Source organism: Electrophorus electricus, chromosome 6 (assembly GCF_013358815.1).
Source record: "Electrophorus electricus isolate fEleEle1 chromosome 6, fEleEle1.pri, whole genome shotgun sequence".
Classification (NCBI taxonomy): Eukaryota; Metazoa; Chordata; class Actinopteri; order Gymnotiformes; family Gymnotidae; genus Electrophorus; species Electrophorus electricus.
The window spans coordinates 28,589,534-28,614,533 of record NC_049540.1 but is presented as its reverse complement, the minus strand read 5'-3'; the positions used below and the strand labels follow the sequence as shown (position 1 = coordinate 28,614,533).

General features: G+C 47.4%; 1 protein-coding gene across 3 annotated transcripts in view; it reads left to right on the top strand.

Annotated features, from left to right (window-relative positions):
* arhgap24 (Rho GTPase activating protein 24) overlaps positions 1 to 25,000 on the top strand; it is a 102,284-nt gene that overhangs the window by 7,167 nt on the left and 70,117 nt on the right. The window contains exon 2 of one of the 3 annotated variants that reach the window (XM_035526712.1): positions 7,042 to 7,230. In XM_035526712.1, coding sequence (XP_035382605.1) covers positions 7,042 to 7,230 — 189 coding nt within the window. Of the gene's footprint in view, positions 1 to 7,038; positions 7,231 to 19,778; positions 19,859 to 25,000 lie in introns of those variants that run through there. The other 2 variants (XM_035526711.1, XM_035526713.1) reach the window with 2 other exon arrangements.

Here is a 25,000-nt window from a genome sequence, read left to right as displayed (position 1 = left end):
GTGCAGTACTGGTATAATAGTGGTATGGTAGTGGTATAGTACTGGGATAATAGTGGTATGGTAGTGGTGCAGTGCTGGGATAATAGTGGTATGGTAGTGGTGCAGTACTGGGATAATAGTGCTATGGTAGTGGTATAGTACTGGTATAATAGTGGTATGGTAGGGGTATAGTACTGGGATAATAGTGGTATGGCAGTGGTGCAGTGCTGGGATAATAGTGGTATGGCAGTGGTGCAGTACTGGGATAATAGTGGTATGGTAGTGGTGCAGTACTGAGATAATAGTGGTATGGTAGTGGTATAGTACTGGGATAATAGTGGTATGGTAGTGGTGCAGTACTGGGATAATAGTGGTATGGTAGTGGTATAGTACTGGGATAATAGTGGTATGGTAGTGGTGCAGTACTGGGATAATAGTGGTATAATTAGCCGGTTTGCTTTGTTCTCATTGGCTTTTTCTTCTCTGCTAAAAACCTCTCATGGCCATTTTAGGCACTGGGTGGCCCTGTAGAGAGCAGCTGTCACACAGACACGCAGATACGCAGACAGACATGCAGGCAGACAGACAGGTGGCTGCAGTATTGACACAGATGTGTCTGCTTGCCACGCGGCCCCCAGCCACACACACACACACACACACACACACACACACACACACACACACACGGGTACACTCAACCCACCTCCACATGCATGTATCTGCTATATTTGGTTATTTTATTATCGACACGTGCCGATCACCTCGCTGTCGCGGTTCTCCAGAATGCATCAGTCCAAGGAACCCTCTGGGCTTCTCCGATGTACACTAGCCTTCTGTGCCTGTGTGTGAGTGGAAACTAAATGGCATGATGTTTTTTGTTTGCTTTTGTTGTCCGCCAGACGGTCCGGATTCTCCTTCCTGTGTGTGCGCTGCAGGTTGCGTTCCAAAGTGTCCCGGCAGGATTTACACTCTCAGCGTTGGGATGAAGAGCAGATTAAAATCATCATTCAGACGCTGTACCATGTTCCTGACACACACACACACGCGCGCGCGCGCACGCACCCCAGAGCCCTTTTCTGGTGCTTCTGCTTTGGTTAATAGTTCCCTTTAGGCAGCTGTCCTCCTAAGTGCAGAGGAATGACTTCCATGTGCACGAGCAGGGGATTAGGGAGGTGCAGTGAATTAACACACCACGCAGAGAGATCGGCTCACGCGTGTTTAGTTTACCTCCCACTCAATGTATAACACACACGATCGTCAGGTGCAGGATTCTGGGATAACTGGAATGTGAGAGGCAGGTGTGTGTGGCTGTGTGGCGGGAGACCGGCTCTCCAGGAGCAGATCTGTAATGTGACGGGATTGGAGTATCGCACACTGGCCAGAATCCACTCGATTCACAGGAATAAACAGCGCTTGGCTAAGGGGTGGGGCTAGCATTATAGCTCCTCCTGCTGTCCCATTCCCAGGTAATCCGAAGGAATCTCTCTCCCTGCTTCCGTAAACTCACACGGGTCTTCTGCCTGATACAGCTGGGGGTCGCAAGCTTGTGAGCTGAGGGAACAGTGTAACTCCACCCGTTCATTTTCCCATCAGTAAAAAGGCCAAACGGAAGCCCAGGTCAAACACTGAGGTTGACTTTGAGGGGGTGCTGTGGGCGGAGCTAGCCACATTCCCATGCTAAGAGCAAATACGCTGAGTAAGCAGACAGAGCTAATGACGCTAACGCTAACCGCCAGCTGCACCGTGAGACCACACCCTGCCCTCGCTGACACTGCAGGAGCGGCAATCAAAGGACATAGATCAGTGGACCAGAGCCTCCATGGCCTGGACACCGCCCATGCTCCACCCAAGTTCATGTTCAACACCTGTCCCAGCTCCTGGAGGCCTTGGAAATGTGTTGCATCAGTTGTGTTAGCATGGAAAGCGAGGACACTCCCCCCCCCCCCCCCCCCCCCCAACACACACACACACACACACACACACACATAAACAGTGGACTCTTACTCTTACTTAAATCACACACCCGCTGTACTGACGAGAAGCACAGCCTCATTTAACAAAGCGCATGGTCTCTGTTTCCACGGTGCCCTGGGATGGAAAAATCTGTTAGAATTATAACGTAAACTTGATCATTCAGCATTCCTCATCTATTTTAACCACTTCCTCACTGGGTGTGGGTCACAGTTCCTCAGAGATGTCAAGACAGCCCTGACTCTCAGAATCAGGAAGTAGACTTTTTTCTTTCTTTTTCTTCGCCGTCTGGGTGTGTACTCTCGCTCGGAAAGGTCAAAGGTTACTGTTCTCAGAGAGGAAAAAGTTGTTCTGTCTGATTGAAACGCATGATCGGCCCATGGTCCCCGAGAGCGCGTTCGCAAAAATAACGGCTTACTTTGCGCAAGCACGCCATGCTGTCACTGGGGGCAGGGGGGGTCAACCCTGCTGAAGTCTATACAGCCTTCGCGTAATCAACATGGTGGTATATAAGCCGCGGACAGCCCCCACGGCCTCTGAGAGCTGCGTTTCTGTCCCCAGTAGAGGGAAGACAGGGGATGGAGGGCGTAAATGGTGTTTGTGAATTCAGCTGTGAGAAATGACTTTTTAAACAAAAGAGAGGCCGAGATGCTGTTTGCTTGCCCCAAGTGAATGTGTTTCACAGGCTTGTTTCTAATTTTGGTGATTGATTGAGAGAGAGAGAGAGAGAGACAGACATACAGAGACAGCGAGAAAGGCAGTTTGGCCAATACAAACAAACTGTGTGTGTGTGTGTGAGATTCTCACTGGCTGCAGTCTGTAGCACCCTGATAGACTGAATAGCCTGAGTGGAATTTTTATTCAGCTCTTCAGCTGTTCAGACACAGAGACGCTCTCCCCCCACTTGGTACTGATCTCTCAGCAGCGCCAGCAGCAAACGGGCGGATACGAACCAACCCAAAAGCAATACGACCACTGTGCCCTCAGGAGGGGCGGAGACAGCCAGCAGGCGAGGTGGGGCACACCTGACGGAGCTCAGGAGGGGCGGAGACAGCCAGCAGGCGAGGTGGGGCACACCTGACGGAGCTCAGGAGGGGCGGAGACAGCCCTCAGGCGAGGTGGGGCACACCTGACGGAGCTCAGGAGGGGCGGAGACAGCCAGCAGGCGAGGTGGGGCACACCTGACGAAGAAGTTTGGACTCATCTGTCTTCTGTGTGAGAAAAGCTCCCATGTGCTGAGATGTTCACATCACCTCCTTCCTGGCACGGGCGGGCGGCTGGAAGGAACAGCCTGATCAGGTTGGTTCTGGAGCGGACATGCCGACGTCTGATTGGCCAGCCCTTACTGTGCCCGGGGTGTGCTGGCAGAGACAATAGATCATATCACCTTTTTTCTTATTCCCACCACATCAGACTCAAATGGAGAAAAAACACGTTGTTATTGCACGAAAGCTCTGCTGTTTTCCAGAGTCCACACAGCCGTGTTCTTTCCAGCCTGATGGTGGTATGAGCAGATGTGTCTTCCACACGGACAACCGCAGAAATCTGCTACAGGGTACACGAGAGTCCGGGAAACTGCCGATTCACTGTGCGTGCGTGCGTGTCTAAATGTGTGTCAAAGCCGTATCTCACAGAGGCCTCTTGGACATTCTGGATTGTCCCACACTGGATCTGATGATCCGAGACACAGCCGGCCAGTGATGGACTTCACAAGCACAGAGAGGGTTTGGCTTCTAAAACTCATCCAAACTCTTGTTTCTGTCAGTGGCCGCTTCTCCAACTAATAGAACTTTTTACTTCTTGTGGTAAAAGTGGAACCCTGCTTCACACATTTACCTGATGCTTATATCCAAAAAACCCTTGAATTATGACTGAATACAGTTTGAGTAACAGTGATGGGATTTGAACTGGCAACATTTTGATTACTTAGACCAGCATAGTTTTTAAGCACCTACTAGGCTGTCGTGTATTTTCCAGTAAATTCTCACCTGGAATCCACCCATACTGGCACCACTGTTGTAGTCTGGCGTCAGCTGACTGACAGGTCCTTACAGAGAAGAGTTTTAGGCAGGCAGTGTGTTGGTCACCCTGCAGAGCCAGAGGTAGCAAAGATAAATCAATGAGAGTGTTGGCATGGTTTGGCACACACCTGTCTAAGGAGGACACATGCCGTACATCAAGGAGTGTGTGTGTGTTGTAAGTGTGTGTGTGTGTGTGTGTGTGTGTGTGTAATGACAGTAGACCAGAGGGTGCGCCAGGGCCGCTCCTTTCACAGATTTGCACAAACAGAACACAGTGCAGTGCTGAAGTAGCACATCTGGAGTCTATCACACACACACACACACACACACACACACACCATTACACTGGTGGTAACGTGGCAACACATCTGCTCTGCCTGTAGCACAGCCTCCATGTCTGATGCCTAGAGACGGATAGATTTTGTTTATGGCCCTGTTGCTGGACCATCTAACACACGGGAGAAGGACGCTGTCCCTGGTCTGCTACTGACCTACTGGGCTGCGGACCCCAGGAGAGCCCCAGGGACAGCGTAATGGTGTCTGGAAGTAGACCGTGTGTTAAATGTACTTCATTCTCTGCTGTAATAAATAGGCTCTGTAATTCAGAATTCAGAAAATGGCATTGAAGCATGAGGTCTGAACACAGTGATGTCACACTGTAGTCACCTGCACCTGTGTGTGTGTGTGTGTGTGTGTGTGTGTGTGTGTGTGTGTGTGTGTATATGTGTGTGTGTGTAAGAAGTCGACCTTGTTCACTGCCATCATCACATCAGAAGATCGGTAATGTGAGTCAGATGGACAGAGGAAGTTTGATGTGCTGTGCTTGAAAGTTTAACAGGGTTTTAGAGAGAGAGAGAGATAGAGAGAGAGAGAGGGAGAAGGTGAGAGAGACTCTTACAAGTTGATGCTGAGATATAGTTTACACTCTGACCTGTCTATCTCTCTGTCTGAGACGTGTCATGCTCAGGAGAGGCAAACACATCCCTGAGTAATCTGAGTAATCAGATCGAGGTTATCAGTGATTAGAACATAGCATCACTACCCACAGTGGGACATTCCCTCCACTCGTGCCGTTATTTTATTGCTCAAGGTTGCATGCTTTACGAGAGATGGAGAGCCCCGCCCCCTGTGCACAGGTGTGACATGTGAGCGTCGCGCGCGCGTGTGTGTTTTACGGCAGGATGGAAAGAGCAGAGCAAAACAGCCTGAGAAACGAGAGAGATAAACAGAGTGAAAGAGTGAGAGAGAGAAAGAGAAAGATCGGGAGAGAGAGAGAGAGTAATGTTATGGGATAGCTCAGTGCGGCAAATCATAACCAGTGACACTAATGGGTTCATCGTCATGGCAGCCAAGGAGGATGGCGCTCCATCCAGACGAACATCAGAGAGTCAGAGAGAGAATGAGAGAACACTGAGAAACATGGAAAGAGAAGGAGAAACCGCTGAGAAACACGGGCGAGAGAACAAAAGCAGTGTTGTGATTTTCCACAAGCCACCGTGAGGGCCAAGCCCCTCCCACACGCAGACATCTGAGGCCATGTGTCATTACGAACGCATCAGCATGTAGGACGTCTGCCTCGCCTTCCTGCTTCTGATATCCCTGGAACAGTCATTCTCCCGTCTGGCTTTCTGAACTGCTGATGGAAAGATGTGTCTCTGATCATAACTCCCAGAAAAGATCTCATAACATCTCTCAGTTTCTTCATGTATTCTGTTCTATTTAGTCAGTCAGTCAGTTATTTAATTAGTTACTTAATTAGTTACTCAGTTATTTAGTCAGTCAGCCAATCAGACAGTTAGTTTGTGGTGCAGAGTACTGGAGAGAATTCTGCAGAGTTACTTCACATAGTTACTTCAGAGAGTTACTGCAGTGTTACTACAGTGTTACTTCAGAGTGTTACTTCTGAGTATTACTTCTGAGTATTACTTCAGTGTTACTTCAGTGTTACTAAAGTGTTACTTCACAATGTTACTGCAGATTGTTACTGCAGTGTTACTACAGTGTTACTTCACAGTGTTACTTCAGCATTACTTCAGATTGTTACTGCAGTGTTACTACAGTGTTACTTCACAGTGTTACTTCAGCATTACTTCAGATTGTTACTGCAGTGTTACTACAGTGTTACTAAACATTGTTACTGCAGTGTTAATTACCAATTTTGTACCACTTGTCAGTTCTTTCGGGGGGCAGGTCATTGGTTTAGCTAAATCAAGGGACAGAGGGATAGGAAAAACAACAGAAAACAAACCGTCTTCCTGTTTCAGTATATGGTGAAACACGGCACTTTTCCAGTTTGAGCACCTTTTTTACCTTTTTTTTCTCCCCTCTCCCTCTCTCTCTCTCCTTCTCCCTCTCTCTCCCTCTCCCTCTCTCTCCCTCTCTCTCTCAGTGCTTCTATGGCCTGTGTTAATTGGCTGGCTCTTGCTGGGTGTTTTTTTCTCCATTCCCTGCCATTCCCACAGTTTCCACTCCCACCAGAGGGTTTGTTTATCTGGGTGGACAGTGTGTGTGTGTGATGAGGCTGGTTCAGTGCAGTACCTGCCTCCCTGCCCTAGTTTAGTTTAGCTGTTGAGTTTCTGGCTTCAGCGAGGCAAAAATCGCAGCTGTAAAAGGATGGTGGTGACTTATGGGAAGCAGCAAGGGCCAAAACACTCATCCCCGTGATGGTGATTATAAACACTCATCCCCGTGATGGTGATTATAAACACTCATCCCCGTGATGGTGATTATAAACACTCATCCCCGTGATGGTGATTATAAACACTCATCCCCGTGATGGTGATTATAAACACTCATCCCCGTGATGGTGATTATAAACACTCATCCCCGTGATGGTGATTATAAACACTCATCCCTGTGATGGTGATTATAAACACTTATCCCTGTGATGGTGATTATAAACACTCATCCCTGTGATGGTGAATCATTATGAACACTCATCCCTGCTCCCAGTCTCCTGAGCTTCTAACTCCATGTGTGTTTTATATCTTTGCATTCAACATGTGCACATATTGATTAAACCGAGTCTCTCTCTCTCTCTCTCTCCTCTCTCTCTCTCTCTCTGGAGGAGATGGAGGAACTCTCGGCTGGGGTGGGGATTAGTCCCCAGCACAGCAGCGCCCCCGACAGGCAGACGGTCCTTCGTTGCGGCTGGCTGAGGAAGCAGGGTGGCTTCGTCAAGACGTGGCACACGCGCTGGTTCGTGCTGCGCGGAGAGCAGATGTACTACTACAGAGACGAGGACGAGACCAAGGCTTTGGTGAGTCCAACAGAGAGAGAGTGAGAGGGTGAAAGAGAGAGAGAGAGAGAGAGAGAGAGAGAGAGAGAGACGGGGGGGGGGCACACCGTCATACTGTCATTTATGGTGTTATGCCCATGTATAGGGTACAAGAATACACACACACCCCAGTCACTGGAGTGTGTGTTTGTGTTTTCGTGACTCTGACCAGTTGATCTCAGAACCTGGAGATCCACAACATACACACAATAACTAGTATGCACTAACACACACAATAACACCCTTCATTATTACTAGGTCAAAGCTTCTCTCAGTCCTAGAACAAGATATACGTGCTTATACACATGTATAGAACACACACACACACACACACACACACACACACACACACACACACAGATCTGAGAATGACCTGGTTTTCAGCTGTCCAAAGGCCCTGCTTCTGTCTGTTAGAAAACCCCCGTTGTGATGTGGCTTCTCACCCAGAGAGCAGAAATGCTGAAGACAATGTCTCCAGGTGTCTCAGACGGGTGTTCCTTATACGCACCCGAAGATTTGGGAAAAAAGAGCTCACAGCCTGCTAATCCCTCCACTAACCACGCTGACAGTCTTCCTGTAACGGCCACTGCCCTGAGCTCTTAACTAAAACGTGTCCTGTAAACGTGTCCTGTAAACGTGTCCTGTAAATGTGTCCTGTATGGTGGCTGCTGAGGGGTGTAGAATGCTCTGCGTTTGACGAGTCTCTTCTTCCTCCTGTCAGGCTGCATGTTGTCTCAGGACTTTCATGTAGACGGTTGGGGCTCCGGTAGGGTATTAGCGTTGAGTCCCACGGGGGGGGCGACTCCAACCCCACAGGTATTGGATAGCACCACCCGACACCTCTGTTTGAAGTTAGGATTCAGTGGTGTCACCATAGGACATTGTAGACGCGTTTTTAACAGGCAAATCACTTTGAAGTATCTTCAGATGACTGGGGGAAGGGGTTCACTCATTTTCCTGTTAAACGACCTATAAAGTGTAGGGGTAGGGGTGGAGTGTTGGACGCCCCTCTCAAGGGCCCCAGGGGCTCCCGGGGTCAGCAACCTTCCGAGCAGTTCCTGCACCACTGCAATGGACGACGCTAGCAGCACACTGACACATCGCACACGGTGACCCCCAGTGGAGCACTCACTCGTGCTAAGCTCCACTCTGGTCCTACTACGGTCCTGCCAACAGACTCGGAGACTCTGCACCAGTGGGAAGCTGTTTTAAAATGCCAGCTGTTTTAAAATGTGTTTATGACTGTGTGTCGCCTGCCAGACCACGACTGCTAACAGCTAGGAGCTCTTTTCTTTAACTACAGGAGGGCTTGGTGAATGTTGGCAAACCCCCCAAAACTCTTTTTCAGGACTTGCGTAAAGAATCAGAAATGTGGCCACAGGAAGTGCCGCGTGAGCCGCATGTGAAACCCAGGGGGCATGTCCACATGTCCACGCAGCTTTGGCTCTGGTGTTCCTTAAGGCAATGCCGATGTCATCCAGGTGTGAGCAAAGCGGACAGAAGCCACGCGGGGCACGCGCAGACGGCAGAGGGCAAAGCTGTGCTGACACTAAACAACGTCTCGGCATTAAAGTACGGTTTTTGAATCTCCATATTGTTTGATGGCTGGTTCACAATCTGTTCCATATGGCTAAGACAGACCTCGGCAACACCACAGATGTCATGCAGTCGCTATAGCAACAGCTTGGTGTACGATGACAAAAAAATGGCAGATGTGAAAAAAACGCTGATTCAGACCGTATTTTGACTAACGCTTAGTAACTAAGGCCTGGCGAAGAATAAGAGAAAGAGAGAGCGAGAGAGAGAGGGAGAGAGAGAGAGAGAGAGAGAGAGAGAGAGAGAGAGAGAGAGAGAGAAGGTGAGAAAATAGGTTTTTACCATCACTAACTTCATCTCACTTCTTGTTCACTTCATCTCACTTCTATTTGTTCATGTGTACATGTTGATTTGAGCAAAAATAAAGAATGTGTTAACTGAGCACTTTGGCTCTGAGGTACAGCCAGACAGGGAACAGACAGACATGTAGAGCCCAGAGAGAGGAACAGGGAGGACAGACAGGCAGACAGACAGCAGACAGGAACAGGCAGACAGACATGCAGATCCTGAGAGTGAGACCCCAGAGACAGAAAGCCAAGACACTCCACAGCCGCATTTGACATCGCGCTAATGAAAAACACTCGATGAGTCACGGCAAAGACAGACAGGACATCTCGCTCTCGCTTCCGTTGCCATAGCAGCTGGCGCTCGGCGCTCTGGGACGGAAGCAGGCAGCAGATCGGCGGGGCTGAACACCAGGGGGCACTGCAGAGAGGCTCACAGAGGCAGGTGGGTCACAGGCCTCCCAGTAAACCCCCCGAGCTCCCACTGGTAATGAAATAGAGACTCGTACCACTGTCCTCACGCTTGGGTAAACGGGGGTTATTTTAATAAGGTGATTTCTGGGTCGTTAGCGAGAAAGCGACCGAGGGGAGGCTAAGGAGCGGCAACGCTTGTCATGTGTAAGTGCCACAGATAAAAGGCCGTTTACACACACACACACACACACACACACAAGCGCTGTTGCCTTTGGAGTCCTTTGGTCACTGACAGCACTGACAGGTTAGAAGTACTGATCCACTAGGCACCTCAGAGGAGCTCAGATATCCCCTAATGTTCCTCAAACTAGAAAAGATTGAATAATGAAAATGTTGACCAAAGAACCTCCTACAGTCTGGGACTCCATGTTATGCTAATCTGTTTTGTCTCTCAGAACTCATTGTCAAGGAACACCAGAAACATGCGTTATATTCCTGTTTCCTGTCTTATCTAGTCCTTTTCTGGGCGGGGCTAGGTTTTGGGGGTGGGTGGGGCTAGATTTTAGAGTGTTTACTCCAAAAATCAACATACACATAGTCAATGATGAGTTTGAAAAGGGTCATTTAACAGTATTATATAAGTGACAGGAGATGGAAAACAGTAATATATCAGTGCAGGTCCGTTGAACACACAGTCAACAGCAAGAGTTTTAATATATCAGTAGTGTTTTCAGCAACGCACAGATCAGTGGGTTCTGAGAATGTTCCCAGTCATCCAGGACGCTGAAAGTTGAGTAACAGTATGCCAGCAAGACCTGGCTTGTGGTGTAATCTTCAGGCGTCCCTCATATGAGTGGAGCTGTGTATGTATCTGCAGTGTGGATCACAGCTAAGGGAGGCACAACCAAGGTCACACAGCAATCTCTCCAAGCTTCCATATCTCTCCATATCACATTTACAGCATTGTACAATTATGAGTACAACTCAAGTAATTGAGGGTTAAGGGTCTTGCACAGGGACCCAACAGTGGAAACCTGGCAGTGGTGGGACTTGAACCAGCAACCTTCTGATTACTAGTCCAGTATCTTAACACACCAACAGGGGGCTCAAACCTACAACCCTGATATTGAGTCTCACACTTTACCAAATGAGCTAGCCATGTCAGCCTGTTCCACCTTAGAGAAGGTGAGGTTCTTTTTTCTCGCATTTTGTGGTTGTTTGTTTGTTTGTTCGTTTTCCTTCATCGTTTTCAGAGCCCTGCTATTTGTTGAAAGCCAGGTATTATCTCAACTATCTCAATCTCAGGTACTGCAGAGGGGTTTCTAAAGAGAGGGTGGGAGACACTGAGTTGTGTCCCTCAGAGACGCTCTTAAACTTTACACCTGATATGAGACTTATTTAACGGAGGCACGCTAAGACATACCACCTGGCATTGGCATGTCGAGAAGACTCCCTGACGCGCCACGTGTTTGTTTGCAGAGTCACATAGACGGCATGGACAGGTACTGCAACTCCAAACACCAAAGGGGACAAAGAGCGTGAAAGGTTAAATAAAAGCAGCTGTTAGCGTCCTCATCTGGCTAGTCTGGAAAACGGGCGAGGGTCCGGATCGCCCTGCTCTACGGTGCCGAGGCACAGCCCAGTCGTGTGCTCACTCTGGACAAGACAAAGCTAGTGTGGATGTGAGGTTCAGTCCTTCATCTATTTGTGCACATGCGTGCAAGGAGATCTTCTTACTCTTTAGCGTCTGCTGGTCTCCAGGATACGGCAGCGTGTGGAAAAGCCACTGAATCGTCGCCCGCTCTCATGGAAAACCACAACACGATTTCCACACAGTTCATTCTGCTTCTTCCAGCGACTCAGTTAACCAGCTGGGATTACGGTTGCATCTCTTCACGCGCGTGGTTGCACAGTGCCACTGGCTCTCCTCAGATCCAGGGAGCTGAACTTAGAGTCAGGCTGAAACTGGTGAAGCTGAGCTTTCTCCTCTAGATTTCACCTGCTCCCGTGACTGTTCATCTGTTCATTCCACCTGATCACGTGACTGTTCATCTCTTCATTCAGCCTCCTCATGTGACTGTTCGTCTCTTCATTCAGTGGGGCTTTGTTGCCATTATTGCCAAAGCTAATTAACATAAACATAACATTAACATTAACTTTCTCTCGCTCTCCCTCCCTTTCTCTATCTTTCTCTCTCTCTCCCTCGATCTCTCTATCTTTCTCTCTCTCCCTCTCTCTCTCTCTCTCTCTCTCTCCCTCCCTCTCTCTATCTTTCTCTATCCCTCCCTCACTCTATCTCTCTCTCCCTCTCTCTCCCTCCCTCTCTATCTTTCTCTCCCTCTCTCTCTCCCTCCCTCTCTCTATCTTTCTCCCCCTCTCTCCCTCCCTCTCTGTATTGTTTTTTTCTTCTGTTTGTACCCCAGCATGTTCCAACCTGTTGTAGGCAGTCTGTGTCTCTACCACCATCCAAACCCCCAAAGGCTAGTTCTCCTGTATGTGAGACAGACAGAAAGAGTGTGTGTGTGTGTGTGTGTGTGTGTGTGTGTGTGTGTGTGTACAGGCCGCCTTAGCCAATTCTCTAGCTCCTTCTGAAACAGAAGGTCAGGCGTCAGATCCCCAGAGGTGGGTGGGCAGGCCGCTAGAACAACCGCCGACCCATAATGCATCTGTTGTTTTCCCCTGCTCAATAGGCAGCCTTATACTCTCTCTCTGGCACAAAGGACCTCTGCCAGAGCAGAGACGGGAATAACGCCGGACATGGCAGGGCTTTTCCCATGCTTTCTGTGGATCGGATTACTAAAATATTCCCTAAATCCCTCCTTGACTTTCTGCCTCAGAAACCTGTAGCTCTCAACGTGGCGAGATGCGGCCGATCTGTAAGGGCTTAAGAGCTTGCGTGTGTTTTCTGGTGAGTGGGATTGTGTTACCGCAGTGCTCCCGAAGGTCCGACCTGCCCACACAAAGGCCCAGACGGAGGTGCTGGCTTTGCTCTAGAAACGTTTGCCGATGGTGTTGAGATCCTGGTTAGTTCTGGGATGGTTGATAGGCTAATAAATCATTGCGGTGTGTCTAATTAGCGTGGCCTAATTCTGGCCTTGGGTGGGTATTTCTAGCTTGGTTTAGGCGGTACAGATGTCTGGGTGAGTCTCACAGGGAATCAGACTTCTGACTATAGCGTTACTCGAAACAGACTAGAGGACTGTGGTTGTTGTCTAGAGGACACCAGGACAACAACATTGTTTCTGTTTATTTAGTGTTTCTTTGCCCTTGTTTCTCTACCAGCTACCACTTTAACATTCTTAGTGTTTCTCTGCGGCTTTGACACATTTCACATCTGCACAGCCCAGCAGTACATATTACTATTTTGAGGAAAAGTTTTTAAGAAGAGTTTGACTTTCAAAATAAATTAATGAATCAAAGCCATCCAAAATGCCCCCTTGTTATTAATCCAAGACATTTGACGTGCTAAAATACTGTGGATGTAAAGTGAAAGCACTACTACACGTCAGATGCGCTTCCTCTGCACACACAGATGTGCTCTTTCATTCGTCTCCAGTCACACCGTCCTGCACAGTAACAACACCAGAGATCTGGTCATTTAGAAAAGCATTTGCTCAAACGCACACACACACACTGTCCGTGTGTGGACCTCACCTTACATACGGCCTTGTCTCTCTCTGTCACGATGGACCGGAACATGCTAGAGTTGTTTCCTTCAAGTTCATGTTCAAGTTTGGTTTATTTGTCACATACATAATCATACACAGTATAACTCGCAGTGAAATGGTTGCGAGTGCTCTGTCCAAACTGAAAAAAGAAAAACAGGGGTGCAGAGAGAAATATATATATATATATAAATATATTAACGATGTATGTACAATATATGTATATTATGTTTATATACACAATGTACAATGTATATGTGATATGTATATATGTATGTACACAAAGTACAGAATGTACAGTCCCATCTTGTAATTGACATATTTACAGTTATATGTTACATGGTGGTAATTGAACATATTTACAGTTATGTTAGATGGTGGTGGTGGTCCCCACAGTTTATCAGTTTCCCTGATTCAGGGACCGAATCCTTTCTCATTTGAGGTCTCGTCAGTGCCCTGTGTCTATAATTGACAGCCTGGCAGAGTCCACGTTTTGAAGGATATCTTTATCTTGGCTAACTGCATGTTAGATCTCTCCTAGCCTGAAGGTGCAGTTGCCACCACCGTGGTACAGATCTCCTCATCCTGAAGGACGTTGCTGCTCTCCCGTTAACACGAGAGAGTCAAGACTGGGCTATAAAAATCCAGTAAATACATTCTCATGCAACGACCAGCTAGTGAATTCAAATGAATTCTGCACTGCACTGGTATGAATTATTACACACCGGTTTTCTCATCTGAATGTTTGGGTTGCTGAGGGCATTGTAGACTGACTGCCGTTGGACGGAATTCTCGGAACACTGTGCCAGTGCCGCTGGGGAAAGCTGGGAATGTTTTAAACATTTTCCTAGTTTAGTTTTTTTTAATTTTAAGAGTTTCATGATCATTTGAGTTGTGATGTGCTGTGATTCTTTTGGGGCAAGCAGGTTGAGTTTATGAGAGTGGGCCAGCAGCTTAGTGATTGGTACAGACTCCCTAATCCTCCTTGTCTGCAGTGCGGTGATTGGAGCAAATGCATTAATCCTCCCGGTCTGCAGTGCAGTGATTGGTGCAGACTCCCTAATCGTCCCGGTCTGCAGCGCAATGATTGGTGCAGACTCCCTAATCGTCCCGGTCTGCAGCGCAGTGATTGGTGCAGACTCCCTAATCGTCCCGGTCTGCAGCACAGTGATTAGTGCAGACTCCCTAATCCTTCCAGTCTGCAGCGCAATGATTGGTGCAGACTCCCTAATCGTCCCGGTCTGCAACGCAGTGATTGGTGCAGACTCCCTAATCGTCCCGGTCTGCAGCGCAGTGATTGGTGCAGACTCCCTAATCGTCCCGGTCTGCAGCGCAGTGATTGGTGCAGACTCCCTAATCGTCCCGGTCTGCAGCGCAGTGATTGGTGCAGACTCCCTAATCGTCCCGGTCTGCAGCGCAGTGATTGGTGCAGATTCCCTAATCGTCCCGGTCTGCAGCGCAGTGATTGGTGCAGACTCCCTAATCGTCCCGGTCTGCAGCACAGTGATTGGTGCAGATTCCCTAATCGTCCCGGTCTGCAGCGCAGTGATTCGTGCAGACTCCCTAATCGTCCCGGTCTGCAGCGCAGTGATTGGTGCAGATTCCCTAATCCTTCCAAGATGGCCAACTGCAAAAAAGCTCAGCCAGCAGAGTATTAAGTGATCTTAGAGGAAAGAAAGAAAGAAAGAAAGAAAGAAAGAAAGAAAGAAAGAAAGAAAGAAAGAAGCAAAAACATGGATAGATAGATAGATAGATAGATAGATAGATAGATAGATAGATAGATAGATAGATAGATAGATAGATAGATAGATAGATAGATAGATAGATAGATAGATAGATAGATAGATAGATAGATAGATAGACAGACAGATGCTAAACCATGCTAACCCATGAGGGCAGGTGTAATTAAGATATCCCAGAATTACATCTTAATCGTGTCTGTTAATAACCTCATTCAGAATAATGTTTCATCTCATCACCTGTCCCATCACCTGTCTAATCACCTGTCTCATCACCTGTCTAATCACCTGTCTCATCATCTGTCTCATCACCTGTCTCCTAATTACTACCGCCTGTTCTGGAGCATGAATATTTTGCCCCACCCCTGTTTCCCTTAATAACACTTCCTGGCTTGCACAGTCTCTTTTGAATGATTGTAGATGAATATTGCTATATCTATACATAAACATAACCTGAACAGTAACCTTAGTTACTTTTCCCTTATAAGATCAACAAAACATTCTCACAATGTCAAAACATACTCACAATGTACAAATGTTTTCTTACTATCATGGGGACATATATAGACATATGGACATATTTTTTCACCACAAACAGAATGAAAGACAGTATGTACACACACACACACACACACACACACACACACACACACACACACACACACACATACACATCACAGCCGCTGGGCTGGGCCATGCTGGTACACTTTCTGCTCACATATGACGTCTGGCAACTGTCGGGGTTAAAGATTAGATAAAGATGCATTAGGAGCTGTGCATGTGGGCAGGGACAAACAAACACACACACACACACACTCCCACACACACACACACGCACACACACACACACTTAGCCCACGTGCACTTACCCCACCGCACACACACTCACACGCAACCCACGTGCACTTACCCCACCACACACACACACACACACACGTATGCACCGTGCTGCACATACTTTCCTACACACTCCACTCTGAAACAAAAGGCCCCGTTGTAACTCTGAGATGTTTCTGCAGTCAATCACACTAGAGCTGCTTGATTTGAATGCAAATCTGCTTTAATGCAATTTTGCTTTTGAACTTGAAAAAAGACAAACATTCCAGCTCAGAGGTTGCGTGTGCGCCAGTGAACAGCGCTGAGAGAACTTACTAACGTTGCGTTTCTGTCTGCATATAATCCCGTGAACACTAAGTTCTTTTGGCAAGATACTGGAGAGATTTTCTCTTTTCCTGAGAGTGACCCTCTCAAGCATTACTGCAACTGTTTCTCCATGTTTAATAAGAAACATTAGAAAACATTCATCTTTAATCAGTCTCTCCCTCCCTCTCTCTCTCTCTCCCTTTCTCAATCCCTCTCTCTCTCTCTTCCTATCTCCCTCTCTCTCACTCCCTCTCCCCCTCCCTCTCTCTCTCTCTCTCCCTCTCCCCCTCTCTCTCTCTCTCTCTCCCTCTCTCTCGCTCTCTATCTCTGCCTTTTTTTGCTTTTCGTATATTTATACACACATCTGGGTCCATCATCACAGTGCTTTTCTGAAGATGCCACATGGAACCACTCCCTCCCTCACACAAACACACACACACTCACACACACACACACACACACACACACACACACACACACACACACACACACACACACCAACCACACTATTCTCTCCCTCTCTCTCTTTGAGTCTTTGAATTGATAGGTATTGACAACCTGTTACTTGGTGATGTCAAACCTGAACATTTAGTGTAGAAAGCATTCGATCTGTTGGAGCTTCATTTAGTATTTAGTCAGTTCATTCCAACATATCTGATGAAGCTGTGATTTAACCTGCCTAGCCTAAGGTTGCTGGTTCCTCTGGATTTTTGCGTTAGTCCTGCTCGGTTTGTTCAGTAGACGATCCTCCAGCTCCAGTGTGGCCCAGAACACCTGCACACCTGCCGATCCGCGCACTCCGTGCACTCCGCGCTCAGGACATTGGGGAGCAGAGCCACGTTATGATTAATCAGCACCTCCTTCTCTCCGCATCTGGCTGAAGTCCCATGTCTGCTACTAATTCATGAGAAGCTTCTCGGCAAAGTCAGAGAGAGAGAGAGAGAGAGAGATGAAGAGAGAAAGACAGAGAGAGGAGAAGAGACAAAACAGGGGTGCTTGCATGGATATGACAGGAGAGAGAAAAGGTGTGGTCTTTAATATTCAGTACAAGTAAAGCTTCTACCTCCTGGTGATGAGAACTCCATAACTTCTTATTTATTTCAGCCACTCACCACTTCATTAAAAATACATGATTAAAGAACACGATTTTAAAGATTCAGATCTACTTTAGCTTTTGTTAAATATGTTAATTTCTTCATCAAAGCTTTGGCAATACAAGTGGGAATATTTGTCATGTCAATAAAGCACCAATTAAATGAACTCAACTGAGAGAAAGAAAAAGAGAAAGAATATATTATTTTTCTCCCAATAAAGCAGGCACAAGGTTATTACTTTCTAAATTAATCTTATGTGATTCAAAGATCAAAAAAGCAATAGTGAAGAAATACATGCACCCCAGACCAGCTGTGTGTGTGTATATATAATATATACCTGTAATTACCCCGCCGACTCCATGCATATACCTGTAATTACCCCGCCGACTCCATGCATATACCTGTAATTACCCCGCCGACCCCGTGCATATACCTGTAATTGCCCTGCCGACTCCATGCATATACCTGTCATTACCCCACCGACTCCATGCATATACCTGTAATTACCCCGCCGACTCCATGCATATACCTGTAATTACCCTGCCGACCCGTGCATATACCTGTAATTACCCCGCCGACTCCGTGCATATACCTGTAATTACCCTGCCGACCCCGTGCATATACCTGTAATTACCCCGCCGACTCGGTGCATATACCTGTCATTACCCCGCCGACTCCGTGCATATACCTGTAATTGCCCCACCGACTCCGTGCATATACCTGTCATTACCCCGCCGACTCTGTGCATATACCTGTAATTACCCTGCCGACCCCGTGCATATACCTGTAATTACCCCACCGACTCCGTGCATATACCTGTCATTACCCCGCCGACTCCGTGCATATACCTGTCATTACCCCGCCGACTCTGTGCATATACCTGTAATTACCCTGCCGACCCCGTGCATATACCTGTAATTACCCCACCGACTCCGTGTATATACCTGTCATTACCCCACTGACTCCATGTATATACCTGCATTTATCCAACCATCTACCTAATGTAATTATTCTGTTATGCCATTGTGCTCCTTAATGGTGTTGGTGACGATGAGTGTGCATGTGTCGATGAGTGTGCATGTGTCCGTCAGCGTGCATGTGTCCGTGAGCGTGCATGTGTCCTTGAGCATGCATGTGACGATGAGCGTGCATGTGTCCTTGAGCATGCATGTGACGATGAGCGCGCATGTGTCCGTGAGCGTGCATGTGACGATGAGCGCGCATGTGTCCGTGAGCGTGCATGTGACGATGAGCGTGCATGTGTCCGTTAGCGTGCAGGTGGGCGCCGTTCTGCTGAGTCTGCCGTTGCTCGGCAGCTGGGGTGCAGTGAGCTGTAATCACTGCAAGGTCAGTCCATGTCCGGGGATGTGCTGAGTAGCTGCAATTTGCGGTGGGAGAGGGAGCGGACTCTCGGCCGACACCCGGACGTGGGTGCGTGAACATCTGGTAGCACTGTGAGGAGTGCTCCGCTGAGACTGAGAGCCAGGAGTCCCAGCAACGATGAAGAGCTCTACACAGAATGCAGATTAAATGGCTTTACATTTACAGACTTTAAATCAATCCATGTGTTATGAGGCACAGACAGACAATCCTCAAGCAATCCTGTAAGAAAATATAGACTTGGCAATAATGTATTCTGAAGTGACTGATTCAAAGAGAGAGAGAGAGAGAGAGAGAGAGAGAGGGAGAGAGAGAGAGAGAGAGCAAAGGAAAGCAAGCAAGAAAGAATGAAAGTAAAGTGACACTTAAATGTTCCTCAGATGTTAATCAGTTGTTGGGATTAAAGAAACCACAACCCCATTTGAAAAGGGCCAAGCCTGTCTGTCCCTGCACCAGAGCTCGGGATGTGGAATTATTACCCAAACAGCACAGAGCTCCCGTGCGCACGTGCTCTGTGAAGCTGGGTCACTTAATTCCTTTCTATGTTAAATCTTTCTTCCATCTGCTTGGCTCTGACTCTGCTGGCCAACTTCCTTATCTATATTTCTCCTTCTGGTATTTCACCACACAACCCTTAGAGGCTGTTAGTGGGAGACCAGGAGCAGCACCCAGCTTGGAACGCCCTTGTGTGAATTTGCTCTCCACTAACGATGTTGTCTTTGATTTAAGTGCACAGTAATTAGCATGTGACCGGACGTAGCACCTCTGCTTTGATAAGAATGGTTTTACATTAGCTGAGATCTATAGTCAGTCTATATCTGAATAAACACTGACCGTTAATAGTGGCTGGGAATGGTGCAATGAACTCACACGCACACGCACCCATACACACACACACACACACACACACGTGCACGCAGGCGCACTCACACACACACAAACAAAAACACGCACACGTGCAAGCACATACACATACACACACACACAAACACACACCAAATTGCCTACTTTACTCAGTACTTGCTATATGTTATAGTCCCTAAAAGACAAACGTTTGGTGCCGATATTGTAGTCTTTGAAAAATGTAAAGTTTTTAAGTTTGTTTGTTTTTTAACAAACAGAAAATGTTTTGGAATAAATACACAGAAAACATGCAAAAGAAACAGAAGTTCACCTCCGACAGCCAGTAATAAGACTGAGTAAATACTTCATCAGCAGATGGACACTTCATGGAGCAGAGGAGACAGGCTGGACGTGGCGTCCAGGTGAAGGCTCGCAACACGCCTGCGTTCCCCGTAAGTTCCTCAGTCCCGCTCACCTCGGCCGTGAGACCGGCAGGGCTGCCTGGATCAGCAGAACGGTCCACTATGAAAGTTTTGGGTGGGGCTTTGCCCGGGAATGCGGCCTACGGGCAGAGAAAAAGATCCTGGTGTTGGCTGATCTTTGGACTGGGTGGGAACAGAGGAGAAGAGACTCTGTTGTGAGTGAGAGAATGGGTTTCAGTTTGTTTCAGCAGCAGATATGTCGATATGGATCTGTCACGTCTTTGTGATTATATCGGGAAACAGGACCTATGAAGAACTACGGGACAAAATGGCAAAGGAGCATCAATAATGTAACCTAATCTTGCAATCAGTATTTTCTCTTCATAAAACTCTTTCGTTATAAAACGATGGATGATAAAGTAGCAAGAGACTGTAAAAGTGTCGTGAGGTGATTTGCTGCTGAGTGGAACAATAAATGGTGTCCTTCTCGAAGGCCTTCAGTCCCACATAACTCTCATGGGACGGGGTCCAGAGTCAGCCGCCCCCTTACACTTCTTATTAAAGTCCCACGGCGCAGCAGCATGGGAGAAGACACCCAAGCGCTGACCCGCTGTGACGTCTCCTGCGTCTCTGTCCAGTGGTCACAGTCCTGCTACCCTGTGCCAGCTCCTGCGTTACTGCTGAATGGTCGTTGGTATGCAACGTGAGCCAGGCATGAAGCTGCAACCGTGAGCAACACACTCTCCCCTCCAAGCCTTTACCGTCTGACAAACGTGGCAGGAATCTTAAGCAGGCTCACATAATACAGTGGAAACCTTCATGCAGGGAAAGAGAGGAAGAAAGAAAGAAACAGGAGAGAGAGAGAGAGAGAGAGAGAGAGAGAGGTCATATTCTTGTATTGATGGTGTTTTCTCCACTTTTAACAACACACCTGATAAAAGCTAATAATCAATCAGGTGCATTAGCACAGAGAAAACACAGGCCTATATCACAGCAGGCGCCAAGTCTAGGGGGAAGTGTTTTGTTTATATTTCCACAGGGACATGAGGATTGTGTGTATTCTTTTAAAAATAAGCCACAAACTGCTTCGACAAGGTCACAGTGCTCTGCTCCTGGAGTTCCTGTCTTTGCATGGGATCCCAGCCAAGTGGAACAGCATAATCCTGGGCTCTTAGCAGAGGTCTTTTAAGACTTTCATTTGTTTGATCAGGAAGGGACTGATTTTTGAAACAGAACACATTTTGATGTAGCTCTGATTGAGGCAGGTGTTGCAGCTACACAGTCAATACCACGACCTCCTGGTCCAAGCCGTGCGGTAGAACAGCTCTGCACAGTTTACTGGTTACTTGGCACTCACATGCCTCACCGGTTACTTACAGGTCATTACAGACCAGGGAAGATAATAACAGAATGGACACACGAGCTGTTGCAGTTTCTTTTTTTATATATAAATATTTCTTCACCTGACCTTGATGAACTGAGTTCACTGTGGGGGGAAGAAAAGGACCAAGACAGCACAGGACATTCCCTGTGTGAAGCGCATTCCCTGTGTGGAGTGCATTCCCTGTGTGGAGCACATTCCCTGTGTGGAGCGAAAGGGGAAACATTGGGGAAATGTTTCTTGTTGCTGTTGTTTTTAGATATCGAACATTCATTCCAATTGGCAAATAATTTGCCAATTACCAAATTAGCAGACGTGGCAGAATCTTTGCGTGACCAGGTATCTGAGGTCCCTGAGGATATGTGTGTTTGAAGGCATTTATTATTACAATGGAATTCACAGTAAACACTAAGTTTTTAAAAACTATTAACACTTTAAATGTTCTCTCTCTCTCTCTCTCCCTCTCTGTATCGGTCTCTCCTTCTCTCTCTCTCTCTCTCTCTCTTTCTATCTCTCTGTATCTGTCTCTCTCTCTCTCTCTCTCTCTCTCTCTCTCTCTCTCTCTCTCTCTCTCTCTCCTCTCCAGCGCAAGTGTCTAAAGGCTTACACACACGACACATATTTCTCATTCCAAAACAGAGCCAGACAGCCACATGTCAGACATTCCAGGCCATTCTGTCAATACCGAGCGCAGTTTGTTTTCACAGAGCAGCTCACACACATCAGGGATGAACAAACACATACAACTGGATAGTGATGAAGATGAACTGGGTGATGAAGATGAACTGGTGGGTGGGTGATGATGATGAACTGGGTGATGAAGATGAACTGGTGGGTGGGTGATGAAGATGAACTGGGTGATGAACTGGTGGTTTGGTGATGAAGATGAATTGGGTGATGAAGATGAAGCTGGCGGATGGGTGAGTCCACTTAAACGTTTAGTCTTACACTTCAGAAGCTCGGTTTGATTATACATTTCCCTGCTATCCCTAAAAAAATACACTAAAAATGAGATTAAATAAAGTATCTGAGAAAACACATAAGACTTTTCAGTTACCTTTTATGAAGGTGTATAGATTTCTGTTTACACTAACCACACTAAGAAAACCACATTAAGAAAGTCAGAAGCTTCTTAGTAGGATTAACAACCCCACAACACCCAGAGACTCCAGGCCAGGGGTGTCCTGCTTCTGTCTCCAACATGTATCTCCATGTAGGGTTTATCTCCAACACCTCCAGGATCCAGAGCGCCGCCCTGGTGCTGAAACAGAGAACGCTGAGAGAGAAAAGGGCGTTCTGCATTATAGCAAGAGGCCTTCACATCAGCCACGTTCTGCTACTGTATATGTAACCCAAACCCTCAGAGCACCAGCACTCGCTCAGGCGGCCCGGTTTAGGGGCCCTGGCTCAGCTGGGCTCAGCGTGTTTCCTCCCATCTGCCGCTCTGCTCTCACTGAACCCAGGGATTCAAAAAACCGTTCCTGGTCTTCAGAGAAACGGGGTAGTGGCGGTGCTAAAGACGTCCTCGTGTGTTTGTTTGAATTAAAGCGGAAGACATGTTCAGCTCTGCTCTGTGGTGTTCGCGCTATCCCCTTTTACTCAAATCAACATCCAGATCCCTAATGAAAACATCGTAGACGACCTCACACTGCCTGGAAGATGTTTTAGGATCCAGAATTTCAACAGTTGGCTCTGTTTTTGCTGATACTAGGACTGTATGCTTCTGGACTGAGTTGGATGAGTCAAAATCATCAGAGAAGCTGGATAAACAGACTACACATGTATTGACACAAAGGGAGAAACAGCTGTCAGGAAAGGTTTTAATGATGGAGGGCCAAACAGACATCCAGCAAACAGACGAATCGCAAACAAATCCAACAGGGAACAGGTGAAAGAGTAAACAGGCAAACAGAGATCAATAACCAGAGAAGCGATAAGGGATACTAGTGCTAAGAATCGTAAGGCAGGCAGACGAGACTTCACAATGACTGACTGGAAAAACAGAGCTTATATAGGTGAGGTATTAAGAGATAACTAGTAACAGGTCAGGTGATCTAGACCGAACTAGGGGCTTGTGGGTAGTGTAGTGAGTATTGGGCATATTGGGTTCACACAGCATATGCTATATTTACAAGAACATTTACATTTTAAACATAAATCCCCCTTGCTTATATTAGCACCTACGGCCACTCACAAAGCAATATAACTCACAAAGCAATTAGTCAAACGAGAAGTGGGCGGAGTCGGATGTACTGGCACCAAGGGAAAGGGCAACATGGAAAGAGTCAGGTGTGTTGGCGCAGAGGAAATGGGCGGAGCTGATAAACACAAATAACAAACAAAAGCATATCAGATGCTACAAACACTGTGAAAATGGAAACGCCCACCAAAAAGCTTCTGAGTTGTGTTGGACGGTATATTTTTAAAATTCTTTTCTTTGTTCTTTATTTATTTTTTGCAAACCCCTAAAGTCATGTGCAAGGCAAGCTTCACCGGAGCTCTTAAGTGAGTGAGTCTGTTTGGCTGTGAGCAGGATGCCTGGCTGCACAGACAGTCTTGGCATGAAGCCTCTGCCAAAGAGCCGCAGATTAATGGATGACCTGGGGGGGGTGTAAGAGCAGAGAAAAAGGGAAAGCGGATGGAGGGAAAGAAAGAGAGACAGTATGATAAAAATAGAGAGCCAAGCGAGCGAGGGAGACAGAGACAGAGACAGTCTTCATTAAATCAAATCATCCACTTTTTCACCATAGTTTACAGCCTGAGCTGACAGATATGGAGCAGTAATGACCCAGCACGGGACACTACATTGTCAAGGTTAAACGACCTTTGTAAGGGGCCTGTCCGTAGCCACGACCTCTACCTAATTGTTTCCATAGGGGCTGTGGAGTCCGGCCCTGGGCACGCGCCAACACCTGCGTGCTGTTCTCACTGTGGTTTAGCTCTGACGCTTCCGTTGGTCTGTCTCTTCTGTCCTTAGCCGCACGGAGCAGAGGTTCTTGTATCCCGTTGACCTCAGCTGTCCTCCTCCGTGGTCGGCACAAGCCCTGCCAGCTACAGCAACAGTGTCGTGAGAAAACTGAAGCTCTGCCGTGCTGTGAGGAAATTCCCGCCATCGCATTGGGCTAACCCTCGGCCTTGGGGTCGCACACACAAGCAACCGCAAAATTCCCTCGCTGGAGTCCCACATCTGCTTCCTGCAGTGGCTGGAAATCCTCAGTGGGCCAGTAGACCCCAAGGGCTACGCTGGAGGTCATCCCACTGTGGGCTAGTGGCCGTGAGCCAGGATGTCAAGTCTAACAGCAAACTGGTGGGCAGTGACAAAGGGGCCAGTGCATGCTGGGAAATGAAGTTCTGGCCCACCTCACTGTCACGGAAATCATGGTGTGGCTGGCGAGAATGTTGAATGCAATTTTTTTGTAGTCAGATAATGTGCAAGTCACCATACATTGATGAGTAGAGCTCTACAGTGACATCAGCTGTCCATCACAAACACTGTCAGTACTGCCACTGTTGGGCCCCTGAGCAAGACCCTTAACCTTCAATTTCTTTAACTGTACCCGGTCACAATTGTGAGTTGCTTTGTGTAAACATGTCTGCTACATGCTGTAAACGTGAAATGTGTCGTGGCTAGACTATTCTCTGGTATAGTGTAACTATAGTGTAGTGTAACTGCAATGAAGCCAATGTGAACACTGAGCTAATGAGTGTGTTTTTACATGTCTGTCTCTGGCTGCAGACAAGTACACTCAGACAGACACCCAGTAACAGGATATGAAAGAGGAGAAGGGTGG